Source organism: Lissotriton helveticus, chromosome 8 (genome assembly GCF_964261635.1).
Source record: "Lissotriton helveticus chromosome 8, aLisHel1.1, whole genome shotgun sequence".
Lineage (NCBI taxonomy): Eukaryota > Metazoa > Chordata > Amphibia > Caudata > Salamandridae > Lissotriton > Lissotriton helveticus.
In genome coordinates this window covers 976624200-976645772 of record NC_136069.1, presented here as the reverse complement: position 1 = coordinate 976645772, position 21573 = coordinate 976624200, and the positions used below count along the sequence as shown (strand labels likewise).

Below are 21573 nucleotides of genomic sequence, written 5' to 3'. Positions count from 1 at the left end.
GAGTCACTAGTCTTGGCGCCAATAAGTCCTTATAAGTGACAAAGAATTCCGCTGGGAGGCCGTTAGGCCCCGGCTTCCCTTTCGCCATGGCTGAAATAGCAGCTCTAACCTCATGCACGGTCACAGGGCCTCCCAGTTCATCCTGCAGCTGCTCATCCAGCACCTTTAATGGCAAATTTTCCAGGAAGTCTCAGATTTCCGGACGAGAGACCAGCCCAGGGCTAGTATATAACCTCTCATAAAAGGTACGGTACAGGTCATTGATGGCCTCAGGGTCATGGACCGACTCCCCGGAGTCTCATTGGACCTGCATAATCGGTGCCCCTCTACCTTCAGGTTTGATCAACCATGCCAATAGCTGGCCGGCTCCCCTCCTTCTTCACTCTGTCTAGGCATTCCATTCCTTATAACTGTGGCACCGCAACTTCTCCAGCGTGTCGCTGTAGCTAGCGTGAGCCTTTTGTAAAAGCTCAGCAGAGTCAGTTCCCTAACCCTGAACATCGTTCAGCTGCCATATCTTGGATTCCAGATCCTGACGAATTTCCCGCTATGCACCTATGGATTGCCCCAAGCAGTGGCCTCTCACTACCACCTTGAATGCCTCCCATTCAACCAAGACAGAGGACGCAGGCTAGGCATTAATTGGGAAATAAGTCTCAATAAGAGCTCTCAGAGAATCCTGGAAAGGCCCATCTTCCAATGGAAGTGGGTTCATACACCACAGCGGAATCTGGGTTCGTCTCTCATTCGGTTGGAGTGTCAACCGCAATGGACTGTGATCCGAAAGGGTCCTACCCAGATACTCCGTTTGGGTAACGGAGGCGCTAAAGCACTCAAAAAGGCGGCTAGTCTGGTGTGTATCTGGTGCATTGGGGAGAAGTACGAGTATTCCCTATCCGTCATATGTTGCACCCGCCAGATATCTAGATATATGAAATATATAAAACAAGAAATTGCTGGCATTTTTTCGGACGGGATTCTGCCACGGTGATCAAATCTATGGGCGACTGACCATATCGTGAGACTCCATCAGTCTCGGTTTTGCTCTATATGAGATTATCCAAGTAGTAAGGATCAACTGGATACAGCAAACATAGCCCATAAACAAATATCATCTATAGTAACTATTGGACACGGGAAATTAAGGTTATCATCATGCGGATTACCAGGCCAAACATAATTGAAAATTGACAACAGCCCATTCCCTGACATATATATAGTGAAGATGCACACTTTGAATTAACGAGGAAATTACTAGTACAGTCATACTTTTTAATTTGGAAACACATTCGTCTATCCTGTAATGACATCTGGTCCGATTTGAAAGGGGCCCAGAAGCATTTTCATCAATATATAAAACAGAGGAGAGGAGCCAAGATGGCGACCTGAACGGACGTGTGGTCGCTCGGCTCCACCGGCCCTGAGGACCCGCGCCTACATCCTGCCTGTAATCCTGGGGTTTCTTTCGCCCGACATACGCGGGACACGGAGCTGATCCTGACGGTGTCCCTCTGACCTCTCAGCCCGCCCGGAGTCTCGAGCTCTGGGAGGATCGTCTTTGCCCCGGACCTCCGCCCGCTCCCTGGAGCCTGCCGGACCTCGCCAGTCTCGAAGAGATACTCTGTTGCGGTGGCTGCCTGTACTGAAGAAGTGTTTTCGCCCGTCTGCAGCCTGGCCCGTGCCCTGCGCTCACTGTCCTGCCGAGATCGCACGGAGCAGCTCCGGCACGCATATGTGAGGGCTCGCTCGGATTCCTTTGTTTGTGGCCGCCATGATGCCGGTCTGCTTTCTTCTCAGCTGCGCTGATAGCCGGTGAGCTCGAACTGCCCTGGCTGCCCGCCGCACCATCGGATGCCCCTTGCTTATGCAGCGCACGGGAGGGGGTGTAGAGTGTTGTAGGGCAAACATCCACTTCCCTGTCGGGGACTGTGACCCCCGTCTCTCCCCCCTCCCAACACCCCGTGGACTGCTGCTAAGATGGCGATGCCTGATCACCAACGGGGTGGAGATGGCGCTGGGACCTCTTCCTGGGGTGGCACGTGTGCATTGGTACGGGGGACCGTGTTTGAGCCCTCCACTGAGGCTGGAGAACCTCGAGTATCGCAGCCGGACTGCACCTACAGGGAGGTGTTGAATATCCTGAATGAGGTACGGTCGGAGATGCGGCGTACCTATGCTGTGCTGCTTGAGAAACTTGAGGCATGTATCCCTGCTGAGAGCCGACCGCAAGGGGTTCACTCCAGACAGGACCCAGGTCTGACTTTGTTGCAGCTTGCCAGCCCCTCGCTACCTCCTGTTACTATTGTGTCAACCGATGGAACGAATGCTGGAGCCTTTGAAGATTTGTTGCCGCTCGTCGACACTGCTGTTGCAACAGTGTTTCCCCTTTGTTCTTCGACTGGCTGTCTGTCTCGTGTACCGGCCTGGCTGCGCAGTGCATCGCTAGCCTGTTCTCCTGCCCTGTCCCCTGCTCCTTCCTTGACTAGTTCCGTCTCGTCGTTCAGTGACTTTTGTCATCTATACGCTCTGGAAGTACATTTTGTTGTTGGACTACTATCTACGGGGGACAGGCGAAGCTCCCTCAACGATGGTGCGCCTCCCCCATCCTCGAGGCGGCCATGTTTTCACGTCGAGGCGGACTGCAGTGAACTGCCAAGTTGGTTGGGTTCCAAAGTGCCTCCTAGATCGGGCCAGGGCTAGACGATCCCCTGATCGCATTCATATACTGGCGGGTGGAGGCTAAGACAGACTTGATATGTGTGTGGGACACTGGATATTCTTTGCTGTCTCTCCCCAATGATTATATCTCGGATGAAGTTCTCTGATAATTGATATTGGGGTGTAGGATGTTTAATGGGTCTGCGGTATCCGAGCGTGTACAATCGGTACAGGGTTGGGCGGGTTCCTGGTTGTGTCACTGTCTTGCCGGGTGGGGATTGGGGTTAGAATGTGGTACGTACTGGCTGCTTGGCTTATATTTACGATGTAGATTGTTTTCCCCCGTCTGTCTCTATTATAGTTAGTGGTTGTTTTGCTTTCCAATCAAGGCATCCTTCGGGTGTTGCGACCTTTGTCAATGGCACAGTCGGCGTCATACACTGGCTACCCTGATTTATTGCTGGATATCGGCTCCGCCACGTTTCTCTGGTTCCTGTTGGCTGGTCCTGGAAGCTTATTGTGACATGGGGGTTATTTGTATAGGGTAGCGTCCATCTTGCTCTCCTTTGTCTGCACTCTCATTACGGCGGCCATCTTGTCCCTTTGTCCTGACTGGGGAGGGCTTTTGCTGGGCGTCATAGTGTAGTGGTCGCTCGCGACCGGTTTAAAGATGGAGGTCTCCGGGGCTTCACTCTTGTTGGACTACTGTTATGTTTCGTACTGTGCCTCCTCTCTGGCGAATGTAGTGGTCGTAGCTCCCCACATCTGTTCTTCTACTGTTGCTCATTCTGGTGATTTCGCACGTGGGGTGTGACTGGGTGTATCCTGCTATGGCCCATATGGACGGGGTGATCATTCAAGTACTGGCTCGGGGTCCGGGGTGCATCTGTTTCAATTTTTCATTTGGTGGTGTATTTTTTGATATTATTGCTTCAATCGATGCTGGGGGCTCTACATGGCTGGGGGACCGAGAGTTTGTTAATGTTGGGGCTCCTCCTCCCCCGTTTCCTTTCTTTTCGGGAGTGATAGACTAGCTTGTTCTTTTCTTCCTCCCGATGCTTCAAGTGTGATAGCTTTCTTTTCTTATCTTTTCTTCTTCTTTTCTATTCTTTCTCTGTATTTCGGGTTTCTTTACTGGGCGACAGGCACTTTGCCGGGGGGGGGGGGGTAGGCCGTAGCCTCCGGATTGTTGCAGGGTGGGGGGGTAGATTTAATTTTCCTTTTTAGTTTCTATGGGCCTTATTTTTCTAATTTCTGCGCTTTCTTGTTCTGGTTTCTGTTCTGGGTCTGCATTAGAGGTTAGTAGGGAGTGGGTGGCGCTGAGGGTAGTACGTAACTGTGGACTGCAGCTCTTATTGTTTTATATGGTACTGCCATGTTGACGGGGTGTTCTTCCTAATGTTGTTCAAATTGATGCTGCCTGCTCATGTTTGTGTAACTAATGTCTGGACTCAGATCTTCTTGATTTTATTCTTCACTGATTTATATTTCTTCACAACTTTAAAAATTTAACCTTCGATACTCCTTTTCCTTGGCGACATGACTCTATTCAATGCAACTGCTACTGATTGCTGCTATCTTGCCTGATGCCGCTGTGGGACCGCGTTGCTCGCACCTGTGCTTAAAGTTTCGTGGCCGGCCTGATGGTTGTAGGCCCGTATTTGTTCTCTCTTTTGTGCACAATAAAGGTTTAAAAAAAAAAAAAAAAAAATATATATATATAAAACAGAGAAATCTAGTAAATAACCTTTGCTCTATCAGATGCCCTACCAGACAAGGACTCTATCGGTTCAAAAAAGCTCCCCACATATATATAGTTGTGCAAATAGACGGTGTCCTGATGAAGCTAGCAGTGCCGAACGCGCGTAGTCTCTATTCTGCCGCTTGCCGGCATCAATTTATCGTTTGTTATCTATTGTTGATGAATCACTGTATATATTTTGAATTTGAACTGAATATACATGTATAGAAATTGAGAATACAAAAATGTAAATATAATGCATCTATACATTTGAAAATTAAAAAGAATGAGCTAAAGCCTGAATCATAAATATTAAGAAATGGAAATTGAATAAAAATATATTTTTGTATATTATGTGTTAGATTATTTTTGCACCTAGAATTAAGTGTCTAACGATTGTGAGAAATAAATATTAGTTTGCTATTTCTTGTTTTATATATCTAGTATTCCGTCCCTACGTATAGCAACTTCGTTTGTTTAAGTAGGGTTCCCCATGTTTTTCTAAAAATAAAAAACCTCCAGATATCTTCCAGGCCCCAGCGAGTCAGCGACTCATCCAATTTCGGAACCCCGCTGCCACCCAATGTGTCAGTGAACCCGACGGGGGGGGGGGGGGGCTGGACCTATCCGCCGCAGTGTCCGCCACACATTTGATATCGCCCCCAATGACAGCCCCTCCCCCATATGAACAACCAGCTGCGCTGAGAGGGCGATGAGGAATATCATCTGATCCACAGTAGGTACGTACAGACTCTCAAACATCACCTCCAGTTCAGCCAATCTCCCTGTCACCAGGACATACCTTCCTTAGCTGTCCACTTAAGTGCGGGTGTATTTGAATGGGACCCATGATCTCACCCATATCAATGCCCCCCTAGCAAAAGCAGAGTAGGTAGTAGCGTATATCGCCCCCCCACCTCTTGCGCAGTTTATCCACTTTGCCACTAGTCAGGTGGGTCTCTTGTAAGAGGGCCATCTGCACATCTCTCCCCTTTAGATATGCATAGATCTTAGATCTTTTGGCCATGGACCCCATCCACTCACTTCCATGTAATGAACTTGAATGTATTATGCATTGAATGGGATGTAATCGAGGTCCCCCACCACACTCCTGTCAACTGATACTCCAGACTTCACTTCTCCGCCCCCATCTGCATGCTCAAAACAAAAATCAATAACTAACACCCCCATTAGGACAACTCCCCAACCCCAGAGCGGTTTAGCAACGACCATCCGTCCAAACTGCAATCAAAACTGCATCAACAAGTTAAGGCCCAAAGCTACTAGCGCAAGGACCTAAGGGGGAGGACGGCTACCTCAGCAGATGCCCAGCAAGGTACAAATATTCTCTCTTGGTGCATCAGCCCTGACTGGCCACTCCAGCCTGCGCCCAGGCGCGCACCTGGCCACCCTCCCCACCTTCCCCGTGGACCCCCGCTGAGAAAAGGAAGGCCCGATGGGGAGAACAGGAAGAGGGGAGCACAGCACAGGAGACCAAGGGAGGGAGAGGGTAAATTGGAAAATGAGAGTAACAGTCCACAACTCACACTATCCCATCTGCCGTTTGAGGAGTCGCAGCAGGCAGCCGTACACTGCCACTTCGTGATGTGTCCGAATCCAAACTGTCAATCCCTCCCTTTGATCCCGAGCCCCTCTCCGACGACAAGTTCTGGCCCTTCATCATAACTGCTACTGCCTGTAGCGCCTCCACTCTCTCCTTTTCGGTCTGTGATAGGCTTGGTTTCTTTGCAGTCCCCTGCTTTTGACGTCACCGAAGTCTCTTCCCAGGTTCCCGGTCTCTATTCGGGGCTCCTCCTTTCTGCATCAAGGACAGACCCTCGGTTTTGTAAGCCTCAATCCACTCCCAGGCAGACTTAGAATCCTTGCAAAAGTGATTCTTTCCGTCCAACATTATCCGGAGCCGAGTCGGGAACATCAATGAATACTGAATTCCCTCCTCCAACAAGGCTCTTTTGACCTTGAGGAAAGAGGTGCGGTGCCTCTGAACCTCTAATGTGTAGTCTGGAAACAGCGATACCTTACTGTTCTCGACCTCATACGGCCCCTCTGAGCACGCCTTCTGTAGTAACAGGTCCCTGTCTTTGAAGTGGAGCAGTCTGGCCACCACAGGGCACGTAGGCCTCTCCGGGGCTGGTGGCCTGGCGGGCACGCGGTGAGTTCTCTCCAAAGTATAGAACTGAGATAGGCCTTCTGGCGCCACCGCCTCACGAAACCAACCCTCCAAATATATGACCATGTCATGGACCTTCACTCTTCCGGCGAACCCAAGACCCTCACATTGTTCCTCCGATTTCGCCCCTCCGCATCTTCTGCTCGCCGTTCCAGTATGTTAATCCTGCTGGACAGCTCCTCGACCTGCCCCATCAGAGCTTGTTGCGCCGGGTTGAGAACCGCCAGGGAACATTCAGTCTGTTTCACCATGTCTGCTAACTTAGCATGCTCCGTCCTCAGCAAGCCCAGTCCCACTGCGACAGTGCTGATATCCTGGTGTAGTGTCACCTTGGTGTCGGCAATAGCTTCTAATATTTTAGCCAACTGCTGATGGACAGGTACTTCCGAGGGTTTACCTCCTAACTTCTTTTGCACCGGGTCAGGCGCACTGTCCTCCTGCTCCGGGGGAGGCCCTGCTTGCTTCCCTCTAGGCTTTCCCATCACCAGGGGGCCGCAATCTCCTGCCAAGAATCTGGTACGTCCTTTTCTAGGCGGCTGGGGAGCTGTCACCAGGGTCTCAGGCCCACAACACTCCAGCGGTAGGTTGAAGCGATGCACACTGCGGCTGGATTGTTCCTTCAACCGCCGCATTTTAAACAGCCCTGCTTTGCAACAGCTCAAGAAACCACCAAGTCCATCTAACTGTACACTTCCCCAAAGTCTTGCACGTGCAGTGCCTGGGTTCAGACCTTGTCGCGCACGCAGAGGGTCCTCACATTAGCGAGTCCGGAGGGGTCCGTGCCGCTTAACAGTGCGTCTTGGCTCTTCCGTGCCCAGGCCATATTTTATATTTCTGGCCAGGGGTTTCACTCGGACACAGATTCACCCTTCCGGCCTGTCTGGACCCCAGCTCAGTCTGCATCCACTTCCGTTGTCAGAGGCCCCCGCCCCTACTCCTCACCGCCTCCCAGCTGGACACCAACGTGCTCCCCAGGAACACTGTCCTCAGCCTTCAGTTCAGGCGGCCCATCTAGTTCACAGGTGGATGCAGTTTCTCTCGGCCTGTTAGTAGCTCCTCAATTTTACCGCTGGTACCGCTCAGCCATACGGCATACCCCGCAACACAGCGCCCGCTGGCACGGCCAGCTCCGGAGTCACATAGCACCAGCGTGTGGAGTCAAGGCATGGCACGGGGCTCCGAATAGGGCCGGTCGTCTCCGCTTCTGTCTGGTCTGGCAGTAACACTCCGCGAGGTGGATTGCGTCACACCCACCACTCGGTGCCCATGCTCAGTCTGGGGTAGTTCCGGTGGGTCTTCTGTGGCCCCAGACCCGCCTACAGCATTCCCTGGCAGTCAGGGGCTCAGACAGAATATCAGTCCCTGCCGCACAGCCTCGGTGCACCAGTAGCCAGCCTCCAGGCCACACACGATGCTGTTGCCGCTCACCTTGTGTGGGGTGATTTCCAGGGGGGGGGGGCCTCCACGTTTTCTACTGTGCTGCTGTCTCCCCAGTCACCTCCGATACACTCCTCAGGCTGGTAATCATGGGCTGCAGCCCGGCGTCCTCCGGTGTGTTCCGCCCAACTACTCCTGTGTCACTGTACGGAATACCTGTCTCAAAAAGTCTCTTAGAGGGTCTTTCAGCACTGCTACTCCCCAGCAGCTGCCTCATTCAGTCTAAGCTGTCACACACATAAGCCTCTGCACATTGTGGGGCATAAGGCAATTTCCGGGCGCATAAGTTTGAAATGTCTGTTTTTTAACTGGTAAACTTCCTCCTATGCACTCACAGAAAGAGGACAAAAAACTAGAATTATCAGTATGATGTTAAGTCACTGTGCTTATCCACTATTTCCCACCAGTCATTTGTAATTATGTCTTAGTTGAGCACAACCCCATTTGACTGTCTCATTAGAGTACATTCCATTCCCTTCAAAGATGGCCCTCTCTTCTCAAATCAATCACAGTCCTTTTAAACATGGCTGTTTCCTGGGGCCGGAGTAGTGGGAGCATGTTTAAGGTGCATCTGAGCCATCAGCACTTCTGCTACCTCGTGTAGTACTGAGGATGCATATGGCTGAAACCTCTGTCACTTAACAGGTCCAATGTGTAGTCTTGCTGGCATCGAGGGCAGAGTAGCATAGGTCTATCTAGTCGGAATAGCTGCCTCAATTGTTGGTGACTGTAGGCCGGTCAAGTATAGGGGCAGTTATTTTCACGGCCAAGCTTTCACTTCATAGAGCATCATTCTGAATCTTTACACGCAACAAAAAGTGGCACAAGGCAATGGTACTCTATGATAAGTTAATGTAAATGAAAAACAATTGTTATTCAATAATTCTTATATTCTAATATTAAAAGCATTCAACATTAGGAACAATCTGGACAATAGGTCTCACTTGCACACAGCTTCAGCTGTCTGTTGGCAAATAAACCTACTCAATTTAGATTTCGAATGGGCTTTGTATCCATCTCTTGTTCCTGATTCTTTGGCTTTGTCGTCTGGCTCACTTGCCTGCTTTTTCATGAAATGGCTTTCTTCCCTATTCTACTGTTTGTCCGGCCCAAGAACCTTTTCGATCTTACCACGTTTTTATTGGACGACCTGTATCCTTTCACTGCCGATGTCAGAACTGATACTGCAATTCATGAGTGTCTATTTACTCTCCCTCAATATCTCCATTTAGCTCATCCTGCTTCCTCTCCACTTGATTAAATTAAAAGAAATACAGTACCTTCCAGCTATACTTACTCTCTTACCTCCAAAAGACACTCGAGCTTCATTGGCAGACGCCCATCTATTACTGAATCAGCGATGTATGCCCATGTATGCATGGCAGTGGCCATTTTGGACGGATTATTCTTAAACCAAAAGAGAAAGGTTTCCATTGTGTAAACCGTGTATGCAAGCACATACATGCACAGTTGCCTTCTTGGAATGAACTTGTTGCAGCCGTTTTGTTAGGATTTTTCTTAAAGCAAAGTTAAATCTGTTTGTCATGAACAAAGCTATTCCCTTTCTTAAACCGAAACCCACATTTAAAGTATGTTTCTTATTGTTTCTGGAATTAACCTACGAATCCCACTATTATTCCTGCAAAGCTGTTCAAGCTGTAGTGTGTACATTTGTGCGTGAGTACATATAACATACTTTAAATTTGCAATTGTTACCCCAGTATTATGTGTTTCTTCATCATAAAAATGTTTTCCTGTGTAGAAACCCATCTTTTAATACCACCAAAACGTTGTGACTAATTTAAAATTAACATGTTTTATGGGAATTTCCCTACATAGATATGCATTTGTGTCTTGGAACACCTAGGACGCACCTCTGTAATTAGATTTGTTCTCACTTAATAGTATCCCACAGTGATGTAATTTCATTGGGAGCAAGTCTGTTTGTGTGTGAATTAATGTTTTATGAATAATGTGAGTTTAAGCTAAGTGAAGCTATTTGTGCGCTTACATTTGTCTAGGTAGACAAATGCCATTGTGAATCCAACCAACAATGATCAATGGCAACTGTCTTTTAGTAAATGTTTTTTATCAACAACTGATGCATTACATTTCAATTAAATCATAGCACCGTCCCTCAGATGTACAGAGCATGTAACACACAATCTTTAAGTGGCTTTAATACTCAGACCAGCCAAAGATTTGACATCAGCAGATGTCTAGTCACCCCAAGCAGGGAGCCAGGCTGGACTGTGGGTTAGTTTTGACCAGAGACACAAAATGGGATGAGATGAATGCCTGTAAATAGTCTAAACCGCTGGCAATCACTAATGGTAGCCTTTTTCACCCACTGTGCCGCTCTAGACATTGTTCCTCCGTATGCAAATCCGCACTGACACTGCTCTTCATACTATAAAATGCTTATAAAGCAGAAAAGCCATAGAAAAACCAACACAAAACGTATTTAGTGAGGGAGGTGACAAACAATTTTTTAATATTTTCCTGAAAGTTGAAAGATTAGATTGAGAGCTTAAATGAAAGGGCAAGGAATTCCAAAGTTTGCTTGCAGAGTACAAAAAATTCCAGCCTCGCCATCTCACTTTATTGATTATTGGATGAGTTTGGCTAAAGGAGCGACATAGATGTTGAAAAGTGTGGGACTTAACGAGGAGCCTTGAGGCACCCCGCTCAGAAGAGAGAATTGAGCTGAAAAAAACTCTCCAAAAGGCACCATTTGCTTTCTGACCGATAGAAAATACCTGAGGTGGGGATGGTAAGGGGTGCACCTTGGTTAGCATTCCAACCCATTGGTTTTTGGGGTTATTTTGTATACTGTGCAACTCTAGATAGAGGCCAACCTTATGCAGATCAGCACTGACCTGTTCCTCATGGGAACTGTCCATCCCGAAATGCCAGGTAAGTTCTCCTCCGATAGGGAACCTAAGATTAGGCCACTTCCACATTGAAACAAGCAACCCCAGACTGGTTTTAGTCTTGTTAAGCTAGATTTGCTTAGACCTTAAACCTTAATTGTTTCCCCAACAGGGCAGCTTCCAGGTCGAAAATGGAGGCATAGATTTTGTATCTTTCCTATTGTACCTGCAAATTCAACAAAATGCATATTTATTGGGTTCTACCCGTATTACATTTTGGTATTAAGTGACATTGTTTCCTTCTTTACAGCAAGTAAATTCAGAAGACTCTGCTGGCAGATTAAGTAGTCTCTTGAGAAATATTGCAGCCAGACTTGAAAGCGGTCAACAACTGAGATCAGCCGAAATGAAGAAGGATTTTATATCGAATAGATTACCTCCGTTTATTGACAAGCACTCTGCTCCTTTGGAACCTGGTTAGAATATTTTAGACCATTATTATTTGATATTGTTAGTAGTAGTAATATTATTATCGGATATTTGAAAGACTAGGAAAATGTATAGTAGATTTCATTTTAATGAGGCACTTGAAAATGCTACTACCATCAAAACCATCAATTTGTTGTGGAAAATAATAATTTAATATAATTACACAACCACAAGTGAATGCACTGGAAATGCCAGTAGGTCTCCCAGTGTTTCAGTGTCTCCCTTTATGTATTGAATTTTCAAGAACTAGGTATGACATATGTGATACCCGAAATTGAACACAATGTTGTCCTGTTAAGGTTAACATGTTTAGAAAAATGCAGCTGCACACAACGCATCAGACCGCAAACCCTAATCCTGTGGCACTCCTGCAAAGAGAAACAGCAAGGCCATTCTGGATTATTTCCCTTTGTTTGGAAGAAAGTCTTGTCCTGCCTCTTATTAAAAAAAAACCTTTGCTTGATTCGAGCGATTCTAGCATCTTACAGCCCATTTTTGAAAAAGTGTTGAATACACAGCTGGGGAATATATTTACACCAATATCCTCCTGGATGTCACATAATTCGATTTCATGGCTGGGCACAGCCCAGAGAATGCCCTCATAAAGGCCACTGATGAGGTTAGGCTGTCTCAATCAGGGCGGAAGAGCCGCACTGATCCTGAATAATCTATCAGCAGTCTTTGATACTGTCAATCATGGGCTGCTGAGGGAGTGTTTGGGTAGGATCGATGTAGCTGGAACAGCTTGGGAGTTGCTTAACTCCTTTCTCTGGTAGTGAGCAATCGGTCCGACTGGTAGACTTCATCTTGCCTTCCTACTCTCTCCGTTTTGTGGAGCCCCCCCGGGCTGAACTGATAAGATTTTTTGGCTTCACATTGACATATTTGCTGGCGACAGGCAAATTGTGGTGCGCTTGGCCATACAGGACAGGGGGCTGGTGGCAAGATTCTGTGACTGTATGAGAGCAGTGAGCTAGTGGATGGCTTTGAACTGCCTCAAACGGAATTCTGCATTCTGGTGTTCAGGGCTCAGTCCACCTTTTGGTCCCTGGAATGGTGGCCATCTGAAGTTGGCTCACTTCCTTCACATGTCCGGTCTGTTAAGAATCTGGGAGTTCTTCTCAATGACAAACTTTCTTATGTGGACCAGGTTAATGCTGTAACTTTGGCCTCTTTCTTCATTCATAAGTGGATTAAGAAAATGCTCCCTTTTATACCTGCAAGGGATTTATTTATAATATACAATTGTATTGCTTTTAGCGTATATTCAAGTGCAAGAGTTACTTATAAACTTGCTAATGAATTTCTTCATAAAATCCTTTCTAAAAGAGAAAACTTTTTAGTTCCTTATATAAAATAGGAACCAGTGACCTAATCACAGCAAAGAAATTTACAGAAAAACAGAAAAAAGAAAAAAACGGGTGTATATAACAGGAATTTTATCTTTCAAAGTTCATTAGGGTACAACACAATTACATAGACAATGCAACAAGAGGAAAGCAAATGCAATTATGCAGTCCTTCAATGTCACTATTGTAAACACTTTTTCTATCATCAATTATTTTCCAGAAAGAAGTGTTCGAGTCGACTTTTCGGTCTCTACGCATTCGTCCATGAGACCATCTTCAGGACTATCATGTATATAACAGTTGACCCCTGCAAAAATGCTTCAAGCATTTCAAAGGGTCAAATATACGTTTTGTTGGCAACTTCTGAACAAAAGTGCGATCAGTTGTGGCTCTGTAACTGTTGTATCGTTGTGTGCGATAAAGGTTACCAAAAGTTTGTCGGATTTGCGACGAACGTTTGGTAACCTTTATCGCATACGATACAACAGATTGAATCTCTATGATTGAGAAGGTTTTGTGGGCAGTAAAATAAGAAACACTGTTTGTGAAGGGCCAAAATTATTTGGAGGCGATGTTCGCTTTAAATAAAAGTTACAGAGCCACACCTGATCGCAATTTTGTTCAGAAGTGATAGAAAAAGTGTTTACAATAGTGACATTGAAGGACTGTATAGTTGCATTTGCTTTCATCTTGTTGCATTGTCTATGTAATTTTGTAATACCCTTAATGAACTTTGAAAGATAAAATTCCTTTTATATACGCCCGTGTTTTTCTTTTTTCTGTTTTTTTGTGAATTTCTTTGCTGTGAATATGTCACTGGTTCCTATTTTATATAAGGAACAAAAAAAAATGTAATCTACAGTGTCCATCCATAAGTCGAAATCCTGTTCAGACAGCTGTGTAATAAATTAAGCAGAATAAATCTGTTTGGTGTTTGTCAACATATTTTTCTGTGCAGATATAGGTGCAACCCTATAATAATATGAGGTTGTGTCAGAAGTGTTAAACCCTGATAAATATGAGAACGTCTGTGCAAACTTTGTTTAACTACTTTTCGGTGGTGTAGGGCAATGTTCCCACTGATGGTATGTGAAAACATGTCTAGGTTTGCTAGATTTATGCAAGAAATTATGACCATAATGTTGGTAACAATACATTTTGTCAAAATCTGATGTGTCTTCTAACATTTCAGTGCTAAAAAATGCGGGAATTGTTCTAAATCAGACAATAATTTATTTTTTTATTTCAAATCATTTTTATTGAAAAGCCCAAAAAGGAAAACAGACAATCATGGATACAAAATGTACTGAGTGGAAATAAAACCTAAAAGCGACAACGAAAAGATCAAAAAGTCACACGGATGGATGCATATATCAAGTCATAACATAAACTTAAGCATGACACAAAATAAGTAGAATACAAAATGCAAAATACAAAATATAAAATACAGAATACAAAATACAGAAGCGTTGCATATTATAAACCCAAAGGTGACGGTCATATTTCAGATGTTACATTAGTACGAAGTAACAGACATGTAGCGATACCTTCCATATTTACTCGCCATACAAATCAAGCCATTTGGCATTGGGTCGAACCAGTGCAGTAATTGCGGGCATTGCCATAGATCTCGTCAATACTCGTAACAGACAATAATTAATTAACATTTTCAAAATCCCAATCACCAGAAACTGTAATGGAGGTAATGATATCGTACGATGAAATTTCAAACAAATGCGGAATCTTTAAAAGCTCGGTCGGTCCAAATATATTATAATTTACTTTGTCCCACACTATACTATCCGGTATAGGAACTGGTGAAATGTTCACAAAGGACAAATCTTTTTGTTCACTGTGAGATGAAACATGAGGTTTTAAAATTAAGTTTACTTTTGATGTTGCAGAACTCTGTTGAAGATAAGTTCCATTATTGAGTAAATGGAAACCAATTACTAATCCAATCCAGAAAAGAATAGTATACCAGTGATTATCCAAAGCTCTTGCCAAGGTGATACTAAATAAGTCTTTCTAAGAAAGGGAAAAAGGTCTTTAATCCGTTGTTAGCTTGAATTGAAATTTGTCTTTCATTCTGATTTGGAAAGTTTGTGTCAAGGGGAACTAGTTCCATCGCATTGTTATTGATTCCGTTGCTTTGTAAAGGTGACCCTTCAAATGTTATTAGTCTTTCTGTTTGAACTTCTTATATTGTAGTGAGAGGAGGACGTTGGCTACTCAGAAGCCACAAAGCCTACTATTAAGTATCACCCACATAGTGTGGTTGTATCAGATCGATTGAGACAAATCTCTTTTCTTTTATAGCAAGAGGCGGTAGAAGTACAGTTCTTGATCCTTCAACAGCCAGGGAGGGTACAGGCTTTCGATAGGATGGCCCAAATTCTTCCTTGTCCACAGTGGCGGTTTTCTTTGTATCGACGTTACTTAAGGAGGCTCTGGATTCATTCAGATCCTGTAAAACAGCCAAACGTTTATTGATGTCAAATGATTTTTCATCCGCCACTGTGCCTTCACAATCGAGATCAGGTTCCCACATTCTTGTCCCAAAGAGGACCTGGTATGGAGTGAAACCTTCCAGAGAGATTCTTGACTGGTTATTCTGGTTATTAACGGCCTGCTCGACCCCATTTAGATGATTGACCCAACTACCACCGAGCCTAGTACCCTAGCTGTTAAGGATTGCTTTTAGTCCTGGTTTTTCCTCTCCACAACCGAATTTCCCCCGGGATGGTACGGAGAGGAGTACCACAATGCTACTCCCAAACTTCTCATGGCTTCCTTGTATGCCCTAGAGCTGAACATGGGGCCACGGTCAGAATGTAATGTACCAACTGCGTATGTCCCTATGAAGACTCGCAAATCTTTTATAACAGTTGGAGCGTCAGACGAGCGCTGAGGCCATAACCATAAGAATCTTGAACAGGAATCCACTGCAATTATGATATTACTTGTAAGCCCCATCAAATTGTAAGGGGCCTCAGTGGTCCAGGTAAATGCACACAAGTGGTCTGTCGGATATTAATAAAGGTATGTGCGCAGGATGTGCTATTGTGGACCCTTTTAACTATTGACAGATTTCGCACTTTAAGATGAAGTCTTTTGTCTGCTTTGTTAATCCTGGCCACCAATAGCATTGTTATAGTAAAGAAACCGTCGCTGTAACTCCTGCGTGCGCAGAACCCAGACTCTTGTGTGCAGCCAAGATTAAACCTAACCTGCGATCCATGTTTGGTATTACTCTATCCTCCACTCCAGGAATCTGAGCAAATGGAACACTGTTTGCATCTAACTTGTAGGAGTACTTGGGTGGAAAAAATGTAGGTGGTGCTTTGCTGTTGTTGCATGAAGCAATCACAGCTACAATTGTGCTACCGTCGACCCTAATTTTTGAACGGGTGATTGCAGCTACGGACGCAGTGTGTCCTGTCCCCTTTGCAGCTTCATCAGCCAATGAATAGCCTTCAACGTGATTGCCATCACGTTGATGACTCGGCGTGTGTATCATGTGAGCTCTTGGTAGTTTGTTCTTCAACTCTGCTACCTGTTCCCATAGTTTTCTATGTTTAATTGTGTCACCCTTTGAATCGCTGAACCCATTTTGTCCCCAATAGTGGAAATATTCGTTGTATGACTGGACACAGTAAAAGGAATCACACACTATTAGTGTGGGGAGTTCTGGGTCTGTATTTATCGGTGCCAGTAAAAGTGCTTTTAACTCTGCTAACTGAGCCATGCAGTCTCCGAGACACTGCATTTTTTGTACAGCTTGGACAGAACTTCCATTCCTGCATTCTACCTTTTACAATAGGGCATGCTGCACTGTATTGTTGCTTACTCCCTCTGGCCGGTTGAGTAGATCTGTCGGTGTAAATAATGTATTCATACTGATCTAGAGGCAATATTTCATTTGGTAGAGGATATTCTTGTTCGTATTGCAGGAATGCTTGCGTTTTTTAGACTAGGGTCATATCTGTATTCTACATCTGTTGCAGTGAGAGAATTAGCCCATTGTATCCATCTTGGATGTAATGCTTTCGCATTTGGGAACTTGCATATGTGACATCCTCTAAGGCCGGTACTGGGGTTTCGACAATTATTCATTTCCCTTGAGCAAGTGCTCTTTCTCTCACTGCAGCATTCTGTACTGCTGTCAGAATTTTTGTAGGTGCAAAACGCATTTCATCGTTCATGTACAAATGCAATTTATATGCATTTGGTACTGTTTCGCATCAATGAAGGTTTAAGTAAGTGTACCATGACAGACCTGTGATCACCAGGTTGCGTACATTTACGCATGTCTGTATGTTTTTTGATGATATATCAGTTTGTAGGGAACGTACTATATGTGTGTGTTCCTGTGTCCATTGCCTAACTGAAAAGTCTGGTCGTAAAAAGGGTTTACTCTCTGCGTAATCCAAATGTATGTTCTTTCAAAAATGCCAGTATGGACTGTAAATGTTTTAATGATTTTGTAGGTTGGAGCAATGCACACATTTCTAAAAAGTGGCTGCCAGACTCTTGCCTTCACTTGAAATCTCATATCCCAGAAATAGGACATTGAGGTGGGCTATCTTTGATGTTTTAAAGTTAAATTTGTAGCCCTCAGAGGCAAACCCTCAAATTATGGTGCTCACCCTGGTCAAGTGTTCATCTAAGTCATCATCCGTTAGACAAATATCATCTACATAGGATAATGCTTCTTCATCCAAATTCTGCAGTAACTCTGTTACCTTTCTTGAGAATAACCCTGGGCGATTCTTATACCCTTGGGGGAGTCAACCAAATTGACGGTGCCACCCTAGCGCTGAGAAGGCTGTCAAATATCTGCTTTCAGGAGCTATGTTTTGGCAGAAAAATCAATTTGAGATATCCAGTGTTGTTTTGTATTTTTGCCGCACAATGTTATTCATTAGTGCGGCACTGTACGCGTTCAGAACTGCAAATGTTTTTGTGCATGATTTTAAGTGGCTATAACCAAAAACTAAACAATGTGAATTGTCAGGCTTCATTACAGGAAACAAAGGATTATTCATTGATGAGGTGCATGGTTCAATTACACCTTAGTATTCAAGCTGATCTAAGATCTCCCTGGCCTCTTTTAGCTTCTTGTTTTATAGGATACTGTCTTTGTGGTGTTGGGTTTGTTTTTATTGGAATTACATGGTGGGGTGACTCTTCATCCCACCCAACGTGGTTGCGGTATAATGCTAGAGCAAGGGCTACCGCCTACTCCAGTGCATATGTATGACTTAGGTGTGTGGGGACTAGGTCGGAAAAAGCTGGTAAAATCAGAGTTCTCCCTTTGGGCATTCCATAACAATAGTAGGCAGCCAATCTTTCTTCTAGTAGGATGTCGTAGCCAGAAGTCAGGTTCTCCCAAAAGTGACCTTTCACTTGTCTGGGCTTGTCTCCCTCCATCTGGAGTGTTATTTCATGTAACCTGTGTGGGACACTCACCCTTGTATCAGGTGTTTCCACCATGATATATTCACTCAACTCTGCGGTCACCAGAAATTCCATCAGGTTCTGGCGAGCTATTGTTACTTCTGCTGCTCTGTCTAGCATCGTCAGAGCCCAGTCCCCGTTCAGTAGTTGAGTCCTCAGAATTCTGGGCATGTCTAACTTTGAGACCTGCTACCTTCATCTTTTTAAATTGAGGTTTTGCGTTCGGTTTTTCTTTGATGCGTAGTCTGAAGTGCATTACTTGTCTCTGGACTATATACGCACTTCTTGTTTTTGTTCTGACCGTCCTTTCCTCTCTGAGTTTTTTGCTGAACCCTGAAAGAAACAAGAGGAATGTGTAACAGTGTCCTGATACCTGTCAGGTTTTTTAATGTTATCTCTATTTCTAAGATTATATCTCATTTCAGGGGGCTCCTACTGAGAAGACCTTCCCATGGAGTGAGATCTATTCTTTTGTTGTATATTGTTGTCCCATTTTTTCTTCGAAGAAACTGGTGTTTGCTTTACCTGTTCTTTATCTGTACCCCCCACTAGTTAAGGTTTTACAGGTCTAGCTCCCAGACTGTCTCTACCTAATTCTGGATAAGCAGTTTCAATTATTTTAGGTAGTTCTGTATCCTGTTGTAATGGAGTGAACTCTCTCAGACACTGGCGTATTGCCACTGATGCAGCTTTCCCTTTAATATTTGCTAATATTATCGCAGATACCTGGGCAAAGTTGTTTAACATCTTCATCCCTAAGTTTAGAGCAGACTCGGCTCCATACTCGTTCTGTATTTGTCTTAATACATTTTTGGTATTACCACTAAAGATTGGATACCATGATTTCTGGTATATATTGCAGCGAAAACTGTACCCCAAGAAGTACAATCCTCTATAGAGGGAGCTATCCCCATTGGCAAGCAAGTAGTAAGTATTCTATGCTTTTCCTTAGGACCTGTGTGTGGAAGCACCACCTCCAGCTGTGTTATTTATTTGCTATCCAGAAGGGCATTTGTTCACGTTTAGTGGGCATTTTACCCATGACTGCGTGCAGTGTCTGTGGTATAATTTTTGGTGTAGGAGTTTGGACTGGTCCTGGTTGTGTAGCCAGTGTTGGCTGAAGTGTGAGTGTTCTCATCACAAACTGTGTCATATTTCTGTAAAGTCTTATTAATTCTTTATGCTGTATGAGTAAGTCTCCTCCTGGCATTGTGTCTATGTCAAGATGTGGTGTGTATGCTGAAGAACTGGCCATGTTGCTCCGGCTCTTCCGAGCGGACCGAGTCTTACTTTCTTTCTTGTGTTGGGGAAGGCACCTTTGAACCAGTAAAAATGTTCATCGTAAGTGAGTGGAATTTCAGTGTCATCAAATGGACTATATTGATTTGGTATTACATCTTCTACATAGTAGTAAAATGTTTTAGTTTGTGCATTTGCCTGTGGCAATCTAATCCATGAATAGAATACCTCTGTTCTATATGATTCATGTGCGTCAATCACGAAGGTGACTTGCCCACAACTAATTGTAACACCATATGCTACTAGTTTTAGGGTGACGGAATTTCTAACATTTTCTGCAATTTATATTGCATCTTTTTCGGCAGAGAAATGTAGTTCAATACCTCATCTACTTGTAGCGAAATGTTTTTATTAAGCAGAGTTTTTCAAGGGCACTGAGATAAGGTGTTTATGCACAATAGGAACACTGTATCCTTCAAGCTTGATCAAACCATCAGCCGATACATAGGAATTTTCCTACTCAGCTGCGGCAGATTTTGTTCCTTCCCACTCCAGACGTCTCTGGGGTAATGTGGGTAGGGTTCTCTGAAAATAGCACAACTGAACTACTCAGTTTTGACTATTAAATAAGTGCCAATACCAACGTTGGGCGCCATGTCGTGTAGTTCCTATAAGACCTATATAGGATCTGCATGTTTAGACAACATACACTGCGGGACTGGTTCCCAGACACCCCCACCAGGTATTTTGGTCTGTGTACCAGCTAGCTCGCGATGCTACTATCACCTCCTCTTACCAAGGAAAGAATAATTCTTGGCAACTATCGAACATGACAACCCTGATCCCTCAGGACCATGGAAACAGTAACTCACTTTTCGCTCAGTCACTCATGTTCACTTTATCTCAGAGAGATACACAGAATAAACTGTTGGGACATTTTCAATAAGCATTTATTGAACAGTTGTTATTCTAGTGTAAAATGTTTGTCCTGAAATCACCAGTAGACAGTAGCATAGATAAATGAGTAGCAGCACTAAGAGAGTAAGCAGATGGTAGGTTTCTACCATTTTGCTAAAATCATAACCACAGGCAAGTATATAGAATACCTAGCAGTACAAATGCGTACTCCTATGATGCAACCCTAACTAGCTATACCTAAGTGTGCCTAGTGTGTGACTAGGTGTAAAGCCAAGAATCCCTCTAGGATAAAACCAACCCCATTACCTGATGTGAGTCTGCGGGACCCCGTTCTGGTCTCGAGTTAGACACCCCACAAGCGATGTTCAGACCACTGCGAGCTGGAATGTTTGCTTGCAGGAAACTCAGCGTCTCACGTCAGTGTCTTGGCATGGAAGTTGTGATCTCCTCTGACTATCTCAGCAAAATGTGATGTTTATACACCCTAAGGTACCCCCCGGAGTTCTACCTTGCTGTGCCAGTGTGGGACTTAAGATGACGTTGGGAATTAACTTTATACACAGTTATTATGCAGGAATTGGTTGTCCTGCTGTGATTCCAAGGAACGAAGAATCCTCATGCATAATTTATGAGACGATCGTTCCGGGAAAAACCCTACGTGCTGTGTGTAGTATTATAACTAGGTGAAAGGTCAGTCCCTCTAATCCGTTATGTAGGTAATATTGTAATAAAAGAGTCACTCTTGTGATTATGACACCCTATGATGACCCTCAACTGCCACCATTTTAACTGACTTTAGTGTGTTATTTTATCCTAGCCTTAATGTAGGATGGTCCTGCATATGCCTGCTTCTCTTCTGTCCTGTAATCTTGCTGTCTTTCAGTGGGAGCTGTTCAAAGTGGAACAGTCTTGCCAAGAGTAGAATGTGTGGGAATGTGTATTGTATTGTGCATTGGTGAGAGTTATAGGTTCTTACTATTGGCTTTGAAATGGCTTCATATCTTTTTGCTGTCTGACTCTGCCTTGCTACTGCGTGCACAGAGGTGCTTGTAAGTTGTTTGGGTTATTCACATTCAAGGTCTTTCTATTTTTCTAGTGATTGTTTTTGTTTAGTGTACTCTGGAAGGCCTTCTGAGAGCTCCGTCAAGATAGAGGCTGGAAGAAGTGAGAATGGAGAAAGAGACGTGAGAGCTCCTTACTACCAGGGGATGCTAGCCT

The 21573-nt window shown here is 44.6% G+C and overlaps 1 protein-coding gene across 3 annotated transcripts in view; it reads left to right on the top strand.

The window, feature by feature from the left end:
* The window catches only part of RIOX2 (ribosomal oxygenase 2), a 905982-nt gene that overhangs the window by 677043 nt on the left and 207366 nt on the right, over nucleotides 1-21573 (top strand). For all 3 annotated transcript variants that reach the window (XM_078657815.1, XM_078657817.1, XM_078657816.1), the window contains one exon: nucleotides 11211-11376. In XM_078657815.1, the coding sequence (XP_078513941.1) occupies nucleotides 11211-11376 (166 nt within the window). The remainder of the gene's footprint in view (nucleotides 1-11210; nucleotides 11377-21573) is intronic.